At 39.9% G+C, this 13,732-nt stretch overlaps 1 protein-coding gene across 9 annotated transcripts in view; it reads left to right on the top strand.

Moving 5' to 3' along the window:
• Positions 1–13,732, top strand: part of UTRN (utrophin) — a 431,410-nt gene that overhangs the window by 325,336 nt on the left and 92,342 nt on the right. For all 9 annotated transcript variants that reach the window (XM_078383278.1, XM_072995753.2, XM_078383279.1 and 6 more), the window contains 2 exons: positions 1,365–1,443; positions 3,447–3,507. In XM_078383278.1, coding sequence (XP_078239404.1) covers positions 1,365–1,443; positions 3,447–3,507 — 140 coding nt within the window. The remainder of the gene's footprint in view (positions 1–1,364; positions 1,444–3,446; positions 3,508–13,732) is intronic.

Raw genomic sequence — 13,732 nt, 5'->3', positions numbered from 1 at the left:
GACTGATAACCTTTTTTCTGTTATCTATAGCAGTGTAGCTTACCTGGAGGAAAGAATTAATCTCTGAAGACACATTACATAATTTTAGCCTGTATAATTTGTATCAGTTTTGTAAACTGTACAGAGTCTCTGTAGGTGATGGTTATCAACAAATTTATGTATTTTACGTTTTGTAACCCATCCTTCATCTACACCTATCAAGGCCATCTTAAATGCATGTGTATTTACTGGGCCATGGGTGGAATGGTGTGGAATGAAAAAGAACCATTCTTGTAAAAGTGGCAGCTTTATTTTCAAATGGCCCAAAGCAAACCATTACTGAATGCAGGTCTAGCTATCTTCTGGTGGCTTATGAGCTTGTCCTAGATAAGTACAATACACCCTAGGGACATTCCAAGGCAGCGCTTAATGACAGATGGCTGTCATCACCTTCCAGGCCTGGGAGGGTGTGAGGCCTGGAATAGTTCATGGCTGGGGACATCTGCTATAATTAAGCAAGTGTTGCTTGTGCTTTGCATGACAGGGCCTAGTGTGGGTTGGAAAGCTATCCATTCGAGATACCATCATCAATTTCAAAGTTTGGATGATGTATAATGGATACATTTCTGTCTCCACCAAAACTGTCTAGTAATCCCTAATGACTGGATAATCTGAAATTGTCCCTTTTTTGGGGGGGGGGGTGTTTCTGAGTCAAAACCACATTTTTGCCACGGTATGGGGGAGAAGGGAAATGCGAAATGTTTGAAAGCAGGGGGGATTGCTCTTTTATGTTTGACATCTGCAACCTGCAGAGTTTAGATATACTCTGCTGAGATGCGATATGTCCTGAGAGGGTGAAAATATTAACGTTTTTGAGACATCTCTGTGTTCCTTGCAATGTAATTTTGTTTTTGGAGTGATTTTTATCCCTTATAGAGCCAAGCTCCCGCTGTATGTGCAAGAGCGGTTTAATTAGTAAACCAGGAGGATGTCTACCCATCCTGTCAGCCAGCAAAACAGCATGCTCCAAAGTGGTTCCTTGTAAAGACAGCTGTAAGATCAATAGCATCAAAATGAGGCATGCTGACTGCAGACATTTAGACAAGGGAAGAGGAGAAGGAAGCAGAGATTTCAATGGGCAGTATTAGTCTCTGTGAAAATCTTCTTTGTTATTGATTTGTATTGCTTACAGAGAAATCATTACTTGACTTATATTTAAGCACTAAAAACAATTGAACAGATGTAAGTGGGCAGGGTGATCAGCAGTTACATCTAAGTCTGTTCTCTAAAAATATTTGTAGAACATTGTTTTCAATATTGACTGTTGGAATAGTTGCTTTGTAGTCTTTACTAATGTTCTTGCTTGTATATGTTTATACATACAGATATCTGTAGAGGATCGCCTTAAATTGCTGCAGGAAGCACACTGGGATTGTGGGCCTGCATCTCAAAATTTTCTTTCCAGTGAGTGCTAGTAAGAGATTATGTGTGTTATTGTGCTCTTATTTTGAGGGGTGAAAAGTGGTTGCAGGGACTTCTGAGAAAATAATTGGGATACTTGTATAGTTCATGTTTCTTTTTGTCCAAGTAGGGCCTATGTGGCTGCAACCCCAAGATTACTCATGCCAGGTTTAGAAAATTGTGCATAACCAGGACCAAACTTTCAGATATGGACAATGCAATGTTTGCCTAGAGTAATTAGACATTTTAAAACCAAAGAAATTTTATTCATTGTGTCACAAAGAAAATACCTTAATAGAATTTGGAATACTATGAGATGCTTCTGTGGTGATCAAATGATAGGTACTTCTAGGACTGTAGCCAGTACCTGCACTTCTAGTAACTTGTACTGAGGGAAATAAAGAAGATATTGATGGACATTTATTTTGCTCAGAAATTGTCATGTATGAAAACCAGTACAAGAACACATGGTTCTCTTTGCTAGGGAGCTCACTTTGCAACGTCTTCAATGCTGTTTCATCTTATGATTAAGATTTGTCATCTGGAGAGAGACCCAGCCCTCTGACTGCTTTTTTTCTGCTGGCCACATAATATTTGTTTCCTTGTTTTGTATTGCTACTGTATAGTTGTCTTTAATGGAAGAGAGAATTGTGAAGGTACTATATCAGTAAACAGCAGTTTCCCTTTTGAAGCTTACACAGTGAAACTGAGCCCACGTCTTCTCTCGAGAAAGGCCTATAGCAAAAAGGACAGACTTTTATATCCACATCCCTCAGCCCTACCTTGTTTGACACTGGCCAAAGGCTTAATTTCTCCTCTCTGTTCAGTTCCATCCTGGAAGAACTAGTGGCCTAGTCACGTCTGGCCCTTGGTACTTCTAATACAGAGGTGGCACGTTCAGCAGGTCTTAGGACTGCCCAAACCTATGAAAGGGAGTGGAGCAGTCAGATGTCAGTGATGTTAGTCACTGTTTTTTTTTTAAAAAAAAAAACTTATAATTTTGATGCTGAATATTACAGACCTGCTTTGCAGCCTCTTAAGGGCTGGATCAGTCCTCTTGGAAGAAGAACCATTTAGGGGTTGAGGGTAGAGGAGTTTCTTGGGGCCAGGGCTAACAAAACAGCCTTGAAGGGCCACACAGACCCAGCACTGAACTTTTCCGGCTGCTATTCTGAAGGAACTTAAGATCCTTCTTATCTGACCAAAGCAGATCACGAGCTGCATTTCCACATTTTTGTTCTCAAGTGTTGAATGTTCAATTAACCTGGGTCCTGAAACTTTTCAGTGGAGCATTCATGATAGATCAAAGGAAAATGAGGGCCACTGAGTTTCTTCCCTTCTGTCACATAAAGTCTGTGCTTTGATGGCATTAGAACGAGTGCTCACAGGTCATCCTCTGCTCCTAGAGAAATTCATGATACCGTAGGGAAAGCACTTATTCATGTACAGCTATCACCACATTGTAATATTGAGCAAGGGCAGGAAAAAAGGTAACTTACCACAGTTTGAATGTGAGGGTAGCATCGAAACTTCCTTTTACCTTGCTTGATTCACCTGTTTGATGATGTGAGAGAGAGAGAGAGAGAGAGAGAGAGACGAATGGTTTTGGTTGATGGCCATCCTAAATACCCAACTTTGTGAGAGTGCACCCCATTGAACTCAAAGGGACCTAGACATGTATAACATTGTTATATAAGAATCTAAAAGGAGCACTGTGTTGTTTACTTCGTATCACACTTTCAGCCGCTTCCAACAATCCATGATTATCCATGATGACCACAGAAAAGTTGCTGTAGATTTTGATGTACTAGATGAGAAGTGTTGATGATATTTATAGAACTCTTTCCAGGAGAGAGAGAAATCTGCATGTCTGGATCCTAGATTAGTTCCCCACATTCTGATCTTGATTATATAGTCCAAATACATCTCTGTTTGTGTGTCTGTGTATGCTTATTACCAATATTTAATCTATTTTGTAATTGTGCCCTGTATTTTTTTTCCTACAGCCTCTGTTCAGCTACCATGGCAGAGATCAGTCTCACATAACAAAGTTCCATATTACATCAAGTAAGTTCGCCTTTGTTCATATTATAATTGTGTTAGATGAAACACTTTCCATTAATTGTTAGCTACCTTTCCTTGTACTGGGTGGAGAGGGGATAACATAATCCAGATAGGTTTTAGTTTATATAAATGAAAGTATTTCAGGTGTGGGAATCTCCTGATCTGCACAGAATAATTCAGCTGGTATTCGGAATATAGCTATACTGAAATGTGTGTTTAGTCGTTTAGTCGTGTCCGACTCTTCGTGACCCCATGGACCAGAGCACGCCAGGCCCTCCTGTCTTCTACTGCCTCCCGGAGTTGTGTCAGGTTCATGTTTATTTATTTATTTATTTATTTTATTTTATTTATATGCCGCCCACTCTACCCAGAGGTCTCTGGGCGGCTTACAATAATTGTTGGTTGCTTCGCAGACACTGTCCAGCCATCTCATCCTCGGTCGTCCCCTTCTCCTCTTGCCATCACACCTTCCTAACATCAAGGTTTTTTCCAAGGACTCTTTTCTTCTCATGAGATGGCCAAAGTACTGGAGCCTCAGCTTCAGGATCTGTCCTTCAAGTGAGCATTCAGGGTTGATTTCCTTTAGAACTGATAGGTTTGTTCTCCTTGCAGTCCAGGGGATTCTCAAGAGTCTCCTCCAGCACCACAATTCAAAGGCATCAATTCTTCGGCGGTCTGCTTTCTTTATGGTCCAGCTCTCACTTCCATACATCACGACAGGAAAAACCATAGCTTTGACTATTCGGACTTTTGTTGGCAAGGTGATGTCTCTGCTTTTCAAGATGCTGTCAAGATTTGTCATCGCTTTCCTCCCAAGAAGAAGGCGCCTTTTAATTTCAGGGCTGCTGTCTCCATCTGCAGTGATCATGGAGCCCAGGAAGATAAAATTTGACACTGCCTCCATATCTTCCCCTTCTATTTCCCAGGAGGTGATGGGACCAGTGGCCATGATCTTAGTTTTTTTGATGTTGAGTTTCAGACCGTTTTTTGCACTCTCCTCTTTCACTCTCATTACAAGGTTCTTTAATTCCTCCTCACTTTCTGCCATCAGAGTGGTATCATCTGCATATCGGAGGTTGTTGATATTTCTTCCGGCAATCTTAATTCCGGCTTGGGTTTCTTCCAGTCCAGCCTTCCGCATGATGTATTCTGCATATAAGTTAAACAAGCTGGGGGACAATATACAGCCTTGCCGTACTCCTTTCCCAATTTTGAACCAATCCGTTGTTCCATGACCAGTTCTAACTGTTGCTTCCTGTCCCACATATAGGTTTCTCAGGAGACAGATAAAGTGGTCAGGCACTCCCATTTCTTTAAGAACTTGCCATAGTTTGCTGTGGTCCACACAGTCAAAGGCTTTCGCATAGTCAATGAAGCAGAAGTAGATATTTTTCTGGAACTCTCTGGCTTTCTCCATAATCCAGCGCAAGTTAGCAATTTGGTCTCGAGTTCCTCTGCCTCTTCGGAATCCAGCTTGTACTTCTGGGAGTTCTCGGTCCACATACTGCTGAAGCCTACCTTGGAGGATTTTGAGCATAACCTTGCTAGCGTGCGAAATGAGTGCAATTGTACGGTAGTTGGAGCATTCTTTGGCACTGCCTTTCTTTGGGATTGGGATGTAGACTGATCTTTTCCAATCCTCTGGCCACTGTTGAGTTTTCCAAACTTGCTGGCATATTGAATGTAGCACCTTAACAGCATCATCTTTCAAGATTTTAAATAGTTCAACTGGAATGCCATCACCTCCACTGGCCTTGTTGTTAGCCAGGCTTTCTAAGGCCCACTTGACTTCGCTCTCCAGGATGTCTGGCTCAAGGTCAGCAACTACATTGTCTGGGTTGTCCGGGATATCCAAATCTCTCTGATATAATTCCTCTGTGTATTCTTGCCACCTCTTCTTGACGTCTTCTGCTTCTGTTAGGTCCCTCCCATTTTTGTCTTTTATCATGTTCATCTTTGCGTAAAATGTTCCTCTAATATGTCCAATTTTCCTGAACAGATCTCTGGTCTTTCCTTTTCTGTTATCTTCCTCTATTTCTTTGCATTGTTCATTTAAGAAGGCCCTCTTGTCTCTCCTTGCTATTCTTTGGAAGTCTGAATTCATGTTTCTGTAACTTTCCCTATCTCCCTTGCATTTTGCTTCCCTTCTCCTCTCTGCTATTTCTAAGGCCTCGTTGGACAGCCACTTTGCTTTCTTGCATTTCCTTTTCTTTGGGATGGTTTTCGTTGCTGCCTCCTGGACAATGTTACGAGCCTCTATCCAAAGTTCTTCAGGCACTCTGTCCACCAAATCTAGTTCCTTAAATCTGTTCTTTACTTCCACTGTGTATTCATAAGGGATTTGGTTTAGATTATACCTGAGTGGCCCAGTGGTTTTTCCTAATCTCTTCAGTCTAAGCTTGAATTTTGCTATGAGAAGCTGATGATCAGAACCGCAGTCAGCTCCAGGTCTTGTTTTTGCTGACTGTATAGAGCTTCTCCATCTTTGGCTGCAGAGAATATAATCAATCTGATTTCGATATTGCCCATCTGGTGATTTCCATGTATAGAGTCGCCTCTTGTGTTGTTGGAAAAGAGTGTTTGTGATGACCAGCTTATTCTCTTGACAAAACTCTATTAGCCTTTGTCCTGCTTCGTTCTGAACTCCAAGGCCAAACTTCCCTGTTGTTCCTTTTATCTCTTGGCTCCCTACTTTAGCATTCCAGTCCCCTAGAATGAGAAGAACATCTTTCTTTGGTGTCAGTTCTAGAAGGTGTTGTAAATCTTCATAGAATTGTTCAATTTCAGTCTCCTCAGCAATGCTGGTTGGTGCATAAACTTGGATTATTGTGATGTTGAAAGGTCCGCCTTGGATTCGTATTGACATCATTCTATCATTTTTGAGATTGTATCCCATTACAGCTTTTCCCACTCTTTTGTTGACTATGAGGGCTACTCCATTCCTTCTGAAATAGCCTTTTGAAATTCCCCACTATATTTGTGGGCAGAGAAACTGGGGTGAAGGATTTATTGAATTTCTCCCAAGGAAAGAAAAATTCTTTGTTGTTTCTTAGAGGCGAGGTTCTTCATTAGCAATGGTTGTAGCAAAGTTTTATTCTTTACTGCCTAGGGATGTTTTTTGTTCTGTTTTGTTTTTGCTTTTTCCATTGCAAGTGGGAACAGCCACTACTCTGTGTTGGCAGTCATGGTGTAGTAGTAAATGTGGAAGTGCAGATGCTTGTCATATCAGTAGCTATAACCATCTGCCCTGCCAGGAGAATCCAAAAATGTAAGCAGCTGGATCAATCCATGCCAACAAATAAGAAGCAATGTGGGTTTTTTGTTTGTTTGTTTTTGAAAAGTTAATGCCTGCTACTTGCCCATTCAAGAGGAACCCAACTTCAAATACAAACAGATATTGCGGACCAACTTTTCTAGTCAACGTCCATATTTCTCTCAGGTATCATGAGGATGGCAACTAAGCTTAAAGAGAATAAATAAATAAATGATAAATAAACAAGAAGGCCAGAGAGGGTTAGCTGAGGTTGCAATAGCACTCAGAAAATACTTGGAGGTCTTGTCCACTATACACTGATTGGCAGACTGGCCACCATTTTGCTTCCTCCACATTTCCCTGTACCTAATGTCTTTCTCAGATATCATGAGGTTGCTTGTTGGTTAAGAGACAATCCTAAAAACAATAGAAGCTCTTTTTTTGGAAATAATTATTCAAAGTAATCTTCTATTATCAGGAAAGTAAGAACATATCAGAATACTTATTAGCAAAATGTCCTCTATGAAACTTTGGCTCAATACTTATTATTCTTTAGTAGTCAGCACCTTTCCCAGGACTTTCTAGGGTTACATTTGGAGGGATTGTTGTTAGTATGTTTGGTCTATAACAGTTGAGGGTTGCCTTTGAAGATGGCTCAGAACTTATTATCAGCATTGTTTGCTCTGACTATCTAGCTGCAACAAAGACTTACTGGGCTATATTATCTACCAGGCCTTGCAGTATATTTCCAAGGCCAATTCAAAATGCTGCTTTTGATATCCAACGCTTCAAATGATTTGGGCCCAACTGATGTGAAAGATGACCTAACCCATATGAATTCACCCAAGTTTTAAAATAAACTTTGGAAACACTATTCATTGGTTTGCAGTGGAAACTTTTATTTTTGTTTTTCCCCTGTTTCTTTGGGGGATTGCCACTTGCATTTTTTTCACACTTCCCCTTTCATTTATAACAAAAGTGGGTGCCACTTTGGGGTCATTTTCTTTTCTTTTTCCTCATTTGTTAAGGAAGTGCCTGATGGCATCAAGAGGAGTGGAAGGGGAAAGAGTGAGGCTGGCAAGACAGGGAGTACAATGGCCACAGTGGTGAGGCAAAGAGAGGGAAGGATTAGAGCAGGCTGGTGAAGCGAGGAGGAGTATGGCGGTAGCAAGACAAAGAAGGCCTACAGTGAGGGGTGAAGCAAGCAAAGGAAGGGGAAAAAGCAGGGGTGGTGGACAAAGAGGTACATGCTGGTGGTGAGATGAAGCAAGGGAGGGGAGAGAATGGGACTGGTGGGCAAGGAGGCACATAGCAGTGCATGGTGACTATGGCAAGCCAGGGAAAATTTCCTTGGCAATTTGGGTGAAGGAAGAATTTAACAAAAGAGGGAAACATGAAAATCCACACATTTTTGTGTTCTCCTCTTTTATTTAAATGAATCCTTTGTGTTTAAAGGAATCTCTTTCAGAAACAAGCAAAGAAATCCCAAAGCAAAAGAACCCCCCCCCTTTTGTTTCTAAGTCCCATTCCTAGGTAAAGGTTCCCCTTGACATTTAGTCCAGTCGTGTCCGACTCTAGGGGGTGGTGCTAAACCCCGTCTCCAAGCTGTAGAGCCAGAGTTTGTCCGTAGACAGTTTCCATGGTCATGTGGCCAGCGCAACTAGACATGGAACGCCATTACCTTCCCACCGTGGTGGTACCTATTTATCTACTCACAGTTTTACATGCTTTTGAGCTGCTAGGTTGGCAGGAGTTGGGACAAGCGATGGGAGCTCACTCCATCACGTGGATTAGATCTTACCACTGCTGGTCTTCTGACCATGCCCTCACAGAGGCTTCTGCGGTTTAACACGCAGCGCCACCACGTCCCTTCAAGTCCCATTCCTATCTGCTGCTAAATAAGCTTGATTTAGTAGTTGGGGAGCTTTCCCACCAGTGGCCCCCATCCTGTCAAATCCTTTCACAGAAGACATGTTGCTGACCTTGTGTACTGCTGCTTCTAAGAGAATTTTAAAACTCACCTCTTCATCATTGCTTGTTTCACCTTTTTTGGTGTTTACTGCTGATGGATATTGCAACACTATTTTTTCAAGTATATTATTATATATTTTTATTTATTGTCATTTTATGAATAGATAAGCTGTTGAATCGTTTTTCCATTGTAAGTTGTATTTGGAAGACTATTAAAAAATGAAATGAGGAATACACTCAGTTAAAAAAACCTTAGAACTGCTGCCCTAATTAGGTGAATTTGCCCTGATCAGTAAAAGTCAGATGGCCTTGAGCGGCTTCAAGAAGAATAATGTAGAACAAAAAAATTAAAATTGGCTTTGAGTACATGCATTGTGTGCTGCTGTGTGATATCATCTCTACTCTATGAATTGAAAAAATATCTTTATGAATTTTCCAAAAAAAGTAATTAAAATGTGGATACACGTTTCTTGGTTTGAGAAGGTGACTCAGTGAAGGTAGGAAAGTAGGAAAAATGAATAAAGACCAAGAAATTATAAAACACATATAATGCAGAAATTATAAAACACATATAATGCAGAAATATTCTCATATTTAGGTCACATAATGAGAAATGAAAACTTCAGCTCGTTACAGCTGATCATTCAAGGTAAAGAAACAGCAGGAGAAGTGCAAGGAGGAAAGGAGGAAAATAACATATTGACTAACAAATCCTGGAGACAGATTTGGATGCACCACACCATTGTTGTGTACAGAGCGGCTGTATCTCAGTCTGAATAGCCACGATGTTGTCTAACCTTTGGTAGGAAAGGAACAGGGTGAAAAATAAGCTGTTGAATTTGTAGAATTGTTTTCACAAGATTCTTTTCCTGTTCAGTGCCTAACAGAGAACCACAGGAAAGCATTATGTAGTATCCTTATTTTGTCTCACATCAAGTTACATTAAGAAAATGCTTGGCCATATCAGAGGAATGCCATTAAGTTAATGATGCCGCTTGTGCATGAAATTAGAAAGGTGTTTATGAAACTTGCTGGGAAATGGCCTGAATTATCAAATTTGTGGAGTAAAGCAGCTGTTTAACATCTTTAAACTCTGCATAAAATTAAACTTGAGGTGTGTGGTTTGTATTTTCTTTAGAAGTTGAATGGGCCATTATCATCCTGTGAGTTCATTCTTTTCTCCTGGGCAGTTATATGTACTTAATGATGCACATTTTATTTAGAGCTACTAATTTTTAGAAGAGTTGATGTCTGCAGCATTCTATTAGAGTTGACTTTCTATAAGGTCTCATGATTCTTATTATTCAGGGAAATTATATCGGGGGAAATTATTATATCAGGGAAAATGTTATATACATATACAGATGTGTGTGTGTGATATGTTTATATATATGAACTTCTCTGGAGGTACTATATGAGGATCATGGGCATGAACCACTTGAATTAATCCTTTTAAAATCCCATTGATTTGAAGGGGAAGATGATCTGAATGCTCAAACTGATCCAATTGAAATTAATAGGACTTAAAAATTCATACTGGTACATTCTCTAAGTTTGAAAAGCAAGAGCTTTGGTGTAACTGAAGAGCAAAATTATGGGCAAGTATCTGGTGTTTTTTAATTTGGGGCATCCTTTCTTGTCTTATCCTTAAGCCCTGAGTTGTTGATTAGTGGTATTTAGAGGCTGTGCATTGCACTGTTTCTGTTCTACCAGCGTAATTGCAGAACAGAATTTTAGCAGTTGTTTTCAAACACACACAAAATATCAAGTAAGAAAAAAAAGTGAATGTTTGGTATGCAAAGGTAGAATATAAACTATGAAATAAGCTGTAGTTCTCAGGAGCATTGAGAGGCCAATGCCTTCGAAATTTTGTAAGTGTACATTAGAAGACTTAGTGAGTGGGTTGTGCTACAGATAATCCTAATGCCTTAATTCTTCATTTCTATGTGCTTTTAAAAAGTGACTAATGTTAATGAAGTTAAAGTCATTTGCCCAAGCAAAAGTCATTTTCCTGTTTACAAATTCTGTGCATAGTTTCTGACTCATCAACCTAATCTTTTGAAGGGGGCTGTGTTATGCTACCATGTTATCAGGTACAACATTCCATGTGTCATACTATAAAAAATGTTTATGGAGGTACTAGTATATAGTAGAACGTGCACATAATTAAATTAGGTCTTAGTTCCTCACTCTTTTAATTCCAGGAGGATGAGAATTCCAGTTCAAGAGTTTTAAAGTGTGAAGTGGCTCCTATGGATGTAGGCAAAAGTGGGAAATAATGGTTGACTTGGTGCTCATATGATTTCAAGTGCAGCTTCTTGGGAGCACTTTTCATGGGAGCAGTATCATAGCTCACAGCTTGTACAGTCAGTAACTCCTTGTAAGGATAGATAGCCGAGGTCATGTGTTAAGTTCTTCACAGAATTAGGCAGTTTGCTTTGTGCAGAGGATCTTTGATCTGAAAAGCAGATTGACAGGCAGAAATCTACACCTACTCTTTGTGAGTTTGGTTCTGTGGTAGCAGGGAAACAGAAGATGTGAGAATAATGGTAATGATGACTGAGAAAACTATTTCTTTTACTTAGAAATGTTAGAAGCAAGGGGTATTAGGGGTAGATTATATATATATAAGATTATATATATAAAATGTAGAGACTGCATAAGGCTGAGAAGAGATATGTGTGGTTTCAGTTCACTAATAATATACTGATGTATGCAATCAAAAACCATGTGAATTGCAGTCCAGACACAATGAGGAAGCCACACTCATCTCTCTCTAGTGCAAACCACGGGCCCTGTTCAGTTTCTCCATGCAAAGCCCTCATTGTGATCACACCCTCATGAACTCCCTCCACATGCTTTTTCTATGCTGACAGGTCAGGAGGTGGAGTGCTGTCCTAGGTAGCCAGTGCAGATTTGGATGGTATTGTTAGAAGAGAGATGGTGCTCGGTCCCAGTGCTCAGGATAGGGTGTGGTAGCATTATGGGTGTCAAAAAGACCTCCTTCTTTCACAGAGAATGAAGGAGGAGAGTAATTAAAGGAAAGGAATTGTTACGACTGTATCTACAGAGCGGGGGATAAGACTTTCTCTGGCATGGCTTCAAATTAGATCCAGAGAAGAACTTGGGGAGCTATATGCTCTCTTCATATGGAAGGGAACATTATAAGTTACAGATTGCCATGATCTGAGATAACAAATTAGTAGACTCTGATAGTACGTTAATGTCTTTTAAAGATAAACTCTTAAAAAGTATGAGTAATCGCCTCTTGCTTTCCTCATCTGCAGTGAGCTTTTTTCAGAGAACACAGAGAAACTTCAACATCCAGTTTATGTTTATCTATCTACTTGATTTTCTTTTCTTGTCCTCTCAGACACAGTAGAAATATTGAAACCTTTGCATTGTTGGCTGACAGCATTTCCTCCTATACTCTATACTTTAACAAATCAATTTCAGATTGGAAAAGTTTGGTTCTTTTTGCTTATTTTACAAAGCACATTGGAAGTTTAGAGGAGAGTTTAGTAAGTGATGTTGTTTTTGAGAAATGCTTAGTCAGTACCTTTTTCCTAGTCCACACCTGGTTGCTACTTTGCTCTTTATTCATTCTCTGTCTCCATGCAGAGCCACTTCAGGGGTGAAAGTACCATCATTTTGTGTTCTGCTAGTTGCTAATATTTGCCAAGCAGAGAAGTGCTACATGTAGAGCAGAATCTCTAGAAGAGTTTTTTATTTTCCTCTCCTGCTCTGTGAAAGTTTGGTTTTTGTACTATATCTATATACTGTTTTACACAGCCTGTCTGAAAGACAGAGGAGAAATGATGATGCCATTGACAGTATGGTTAATCAAATGGATTATTCTGTTTCCATAGTGCAATTCAACAAAGTAACCATAAAGGTACAATGATAATATTTTGTTCTTTGCTAAGGAGAGGTTGGCTGAAAATTGGCCATGGCCATATTCGGTATTGGTATTCAGAAGGGCAAAAGACCCAGCACTGACTGCCTCAATTTAAATATCTGGGTTGTAAGATGAAAGCTGGTCTGGTGCCAGCGCCATACAGTGTAGTATGGAAGAGTAGATATCCCGTGCTGCATTCTGCACTGCTTTTTGCTTCACCCTCCTACCACACTCACCTTGGGTGTTTCTGAAAATTAAACAGCCACAGCAGTTTGAACACATTTGAGAAATCAAAGTTATAAAACTGGTATGTCAATGCCATTACAGAGATAAGACTAGCAGATGCTGTAAAATGTACCTCAGACAATGGTAAAGGATGGACGGATGGACGGACGGATGGATGGATTATCTAAAACATCTGGACAGCCCCTCCTGCTGATCTATGCAAACTGTGCTAACTGTAAGGGGTTGGGCAATGATCCACCTTTTATGAACAGAACACAGTCCCCTTCGTCTCTCCCTTTCCTCAGCATCTTAGGCAAAGCTAAGCCCATCTTTGAGAGCACGAGCAGTGGGTAGGTCCACTGAATGTTCTAGGAAAGATATGCAGTTTCATTTATCACTGAGTTGTCTCACTGACTTTTCCAGATCATTAGAATGCGGCTTAGTGGTGATCTAAGTAAAAAGTGAGCTGGATGATAAGTGAGTCTGCCCTAAGGGGTGGACTGTGCAGTCTTGATTTTGCATCTTCCTAAAACAATAAGATTCTTGTTTAAGGTTGTCTAGGAGGTATTTTAAGTAAGAGTTATGCAGTATATTTCATTTCGAATTTCACTGCATCAGGAGAAGTTTAAACTCTGCCCAGGTGCTATTAAAAGACCAACTCTCTTTAGCTGCTGTTTCCACTTGAAGGAAACCCTAATTGGAAACCTAAACGTCAGGCAGGCTTTTAACAATTATAACTTAATCCCTGAACCCCATTTTAGTAGACAATGTTATTTTTTATGTTGTCGTGTTTTAATCTTTTAATTGTATTTTAAATCATATATTGTTTAATTTATCTTTTAATATTTAACTTGTTTTGTTTTTAAATTGTGTTAATGTGA

Source organism: Pogona vitticeps, chromosome 1 (assembly GCF_051106095.1).
Source record: "Pogona vitticeps strain Pit_001003342236 chromosome 1, PviZW2.1, whole genome shotgun sequence".
Taxonomy (NCBI): domain Eukaryota; kingdom Metazoa; phylum Chordata; class Lepidosauria; order Squamata; family Agamidae; genus Pogona; species Pogona vitticeps.
The sequence above is the reverse complement of the archived record's forward strand: the minus strand, read 5'-3'. Positions and strand labels throughout refer to the sequence as shown.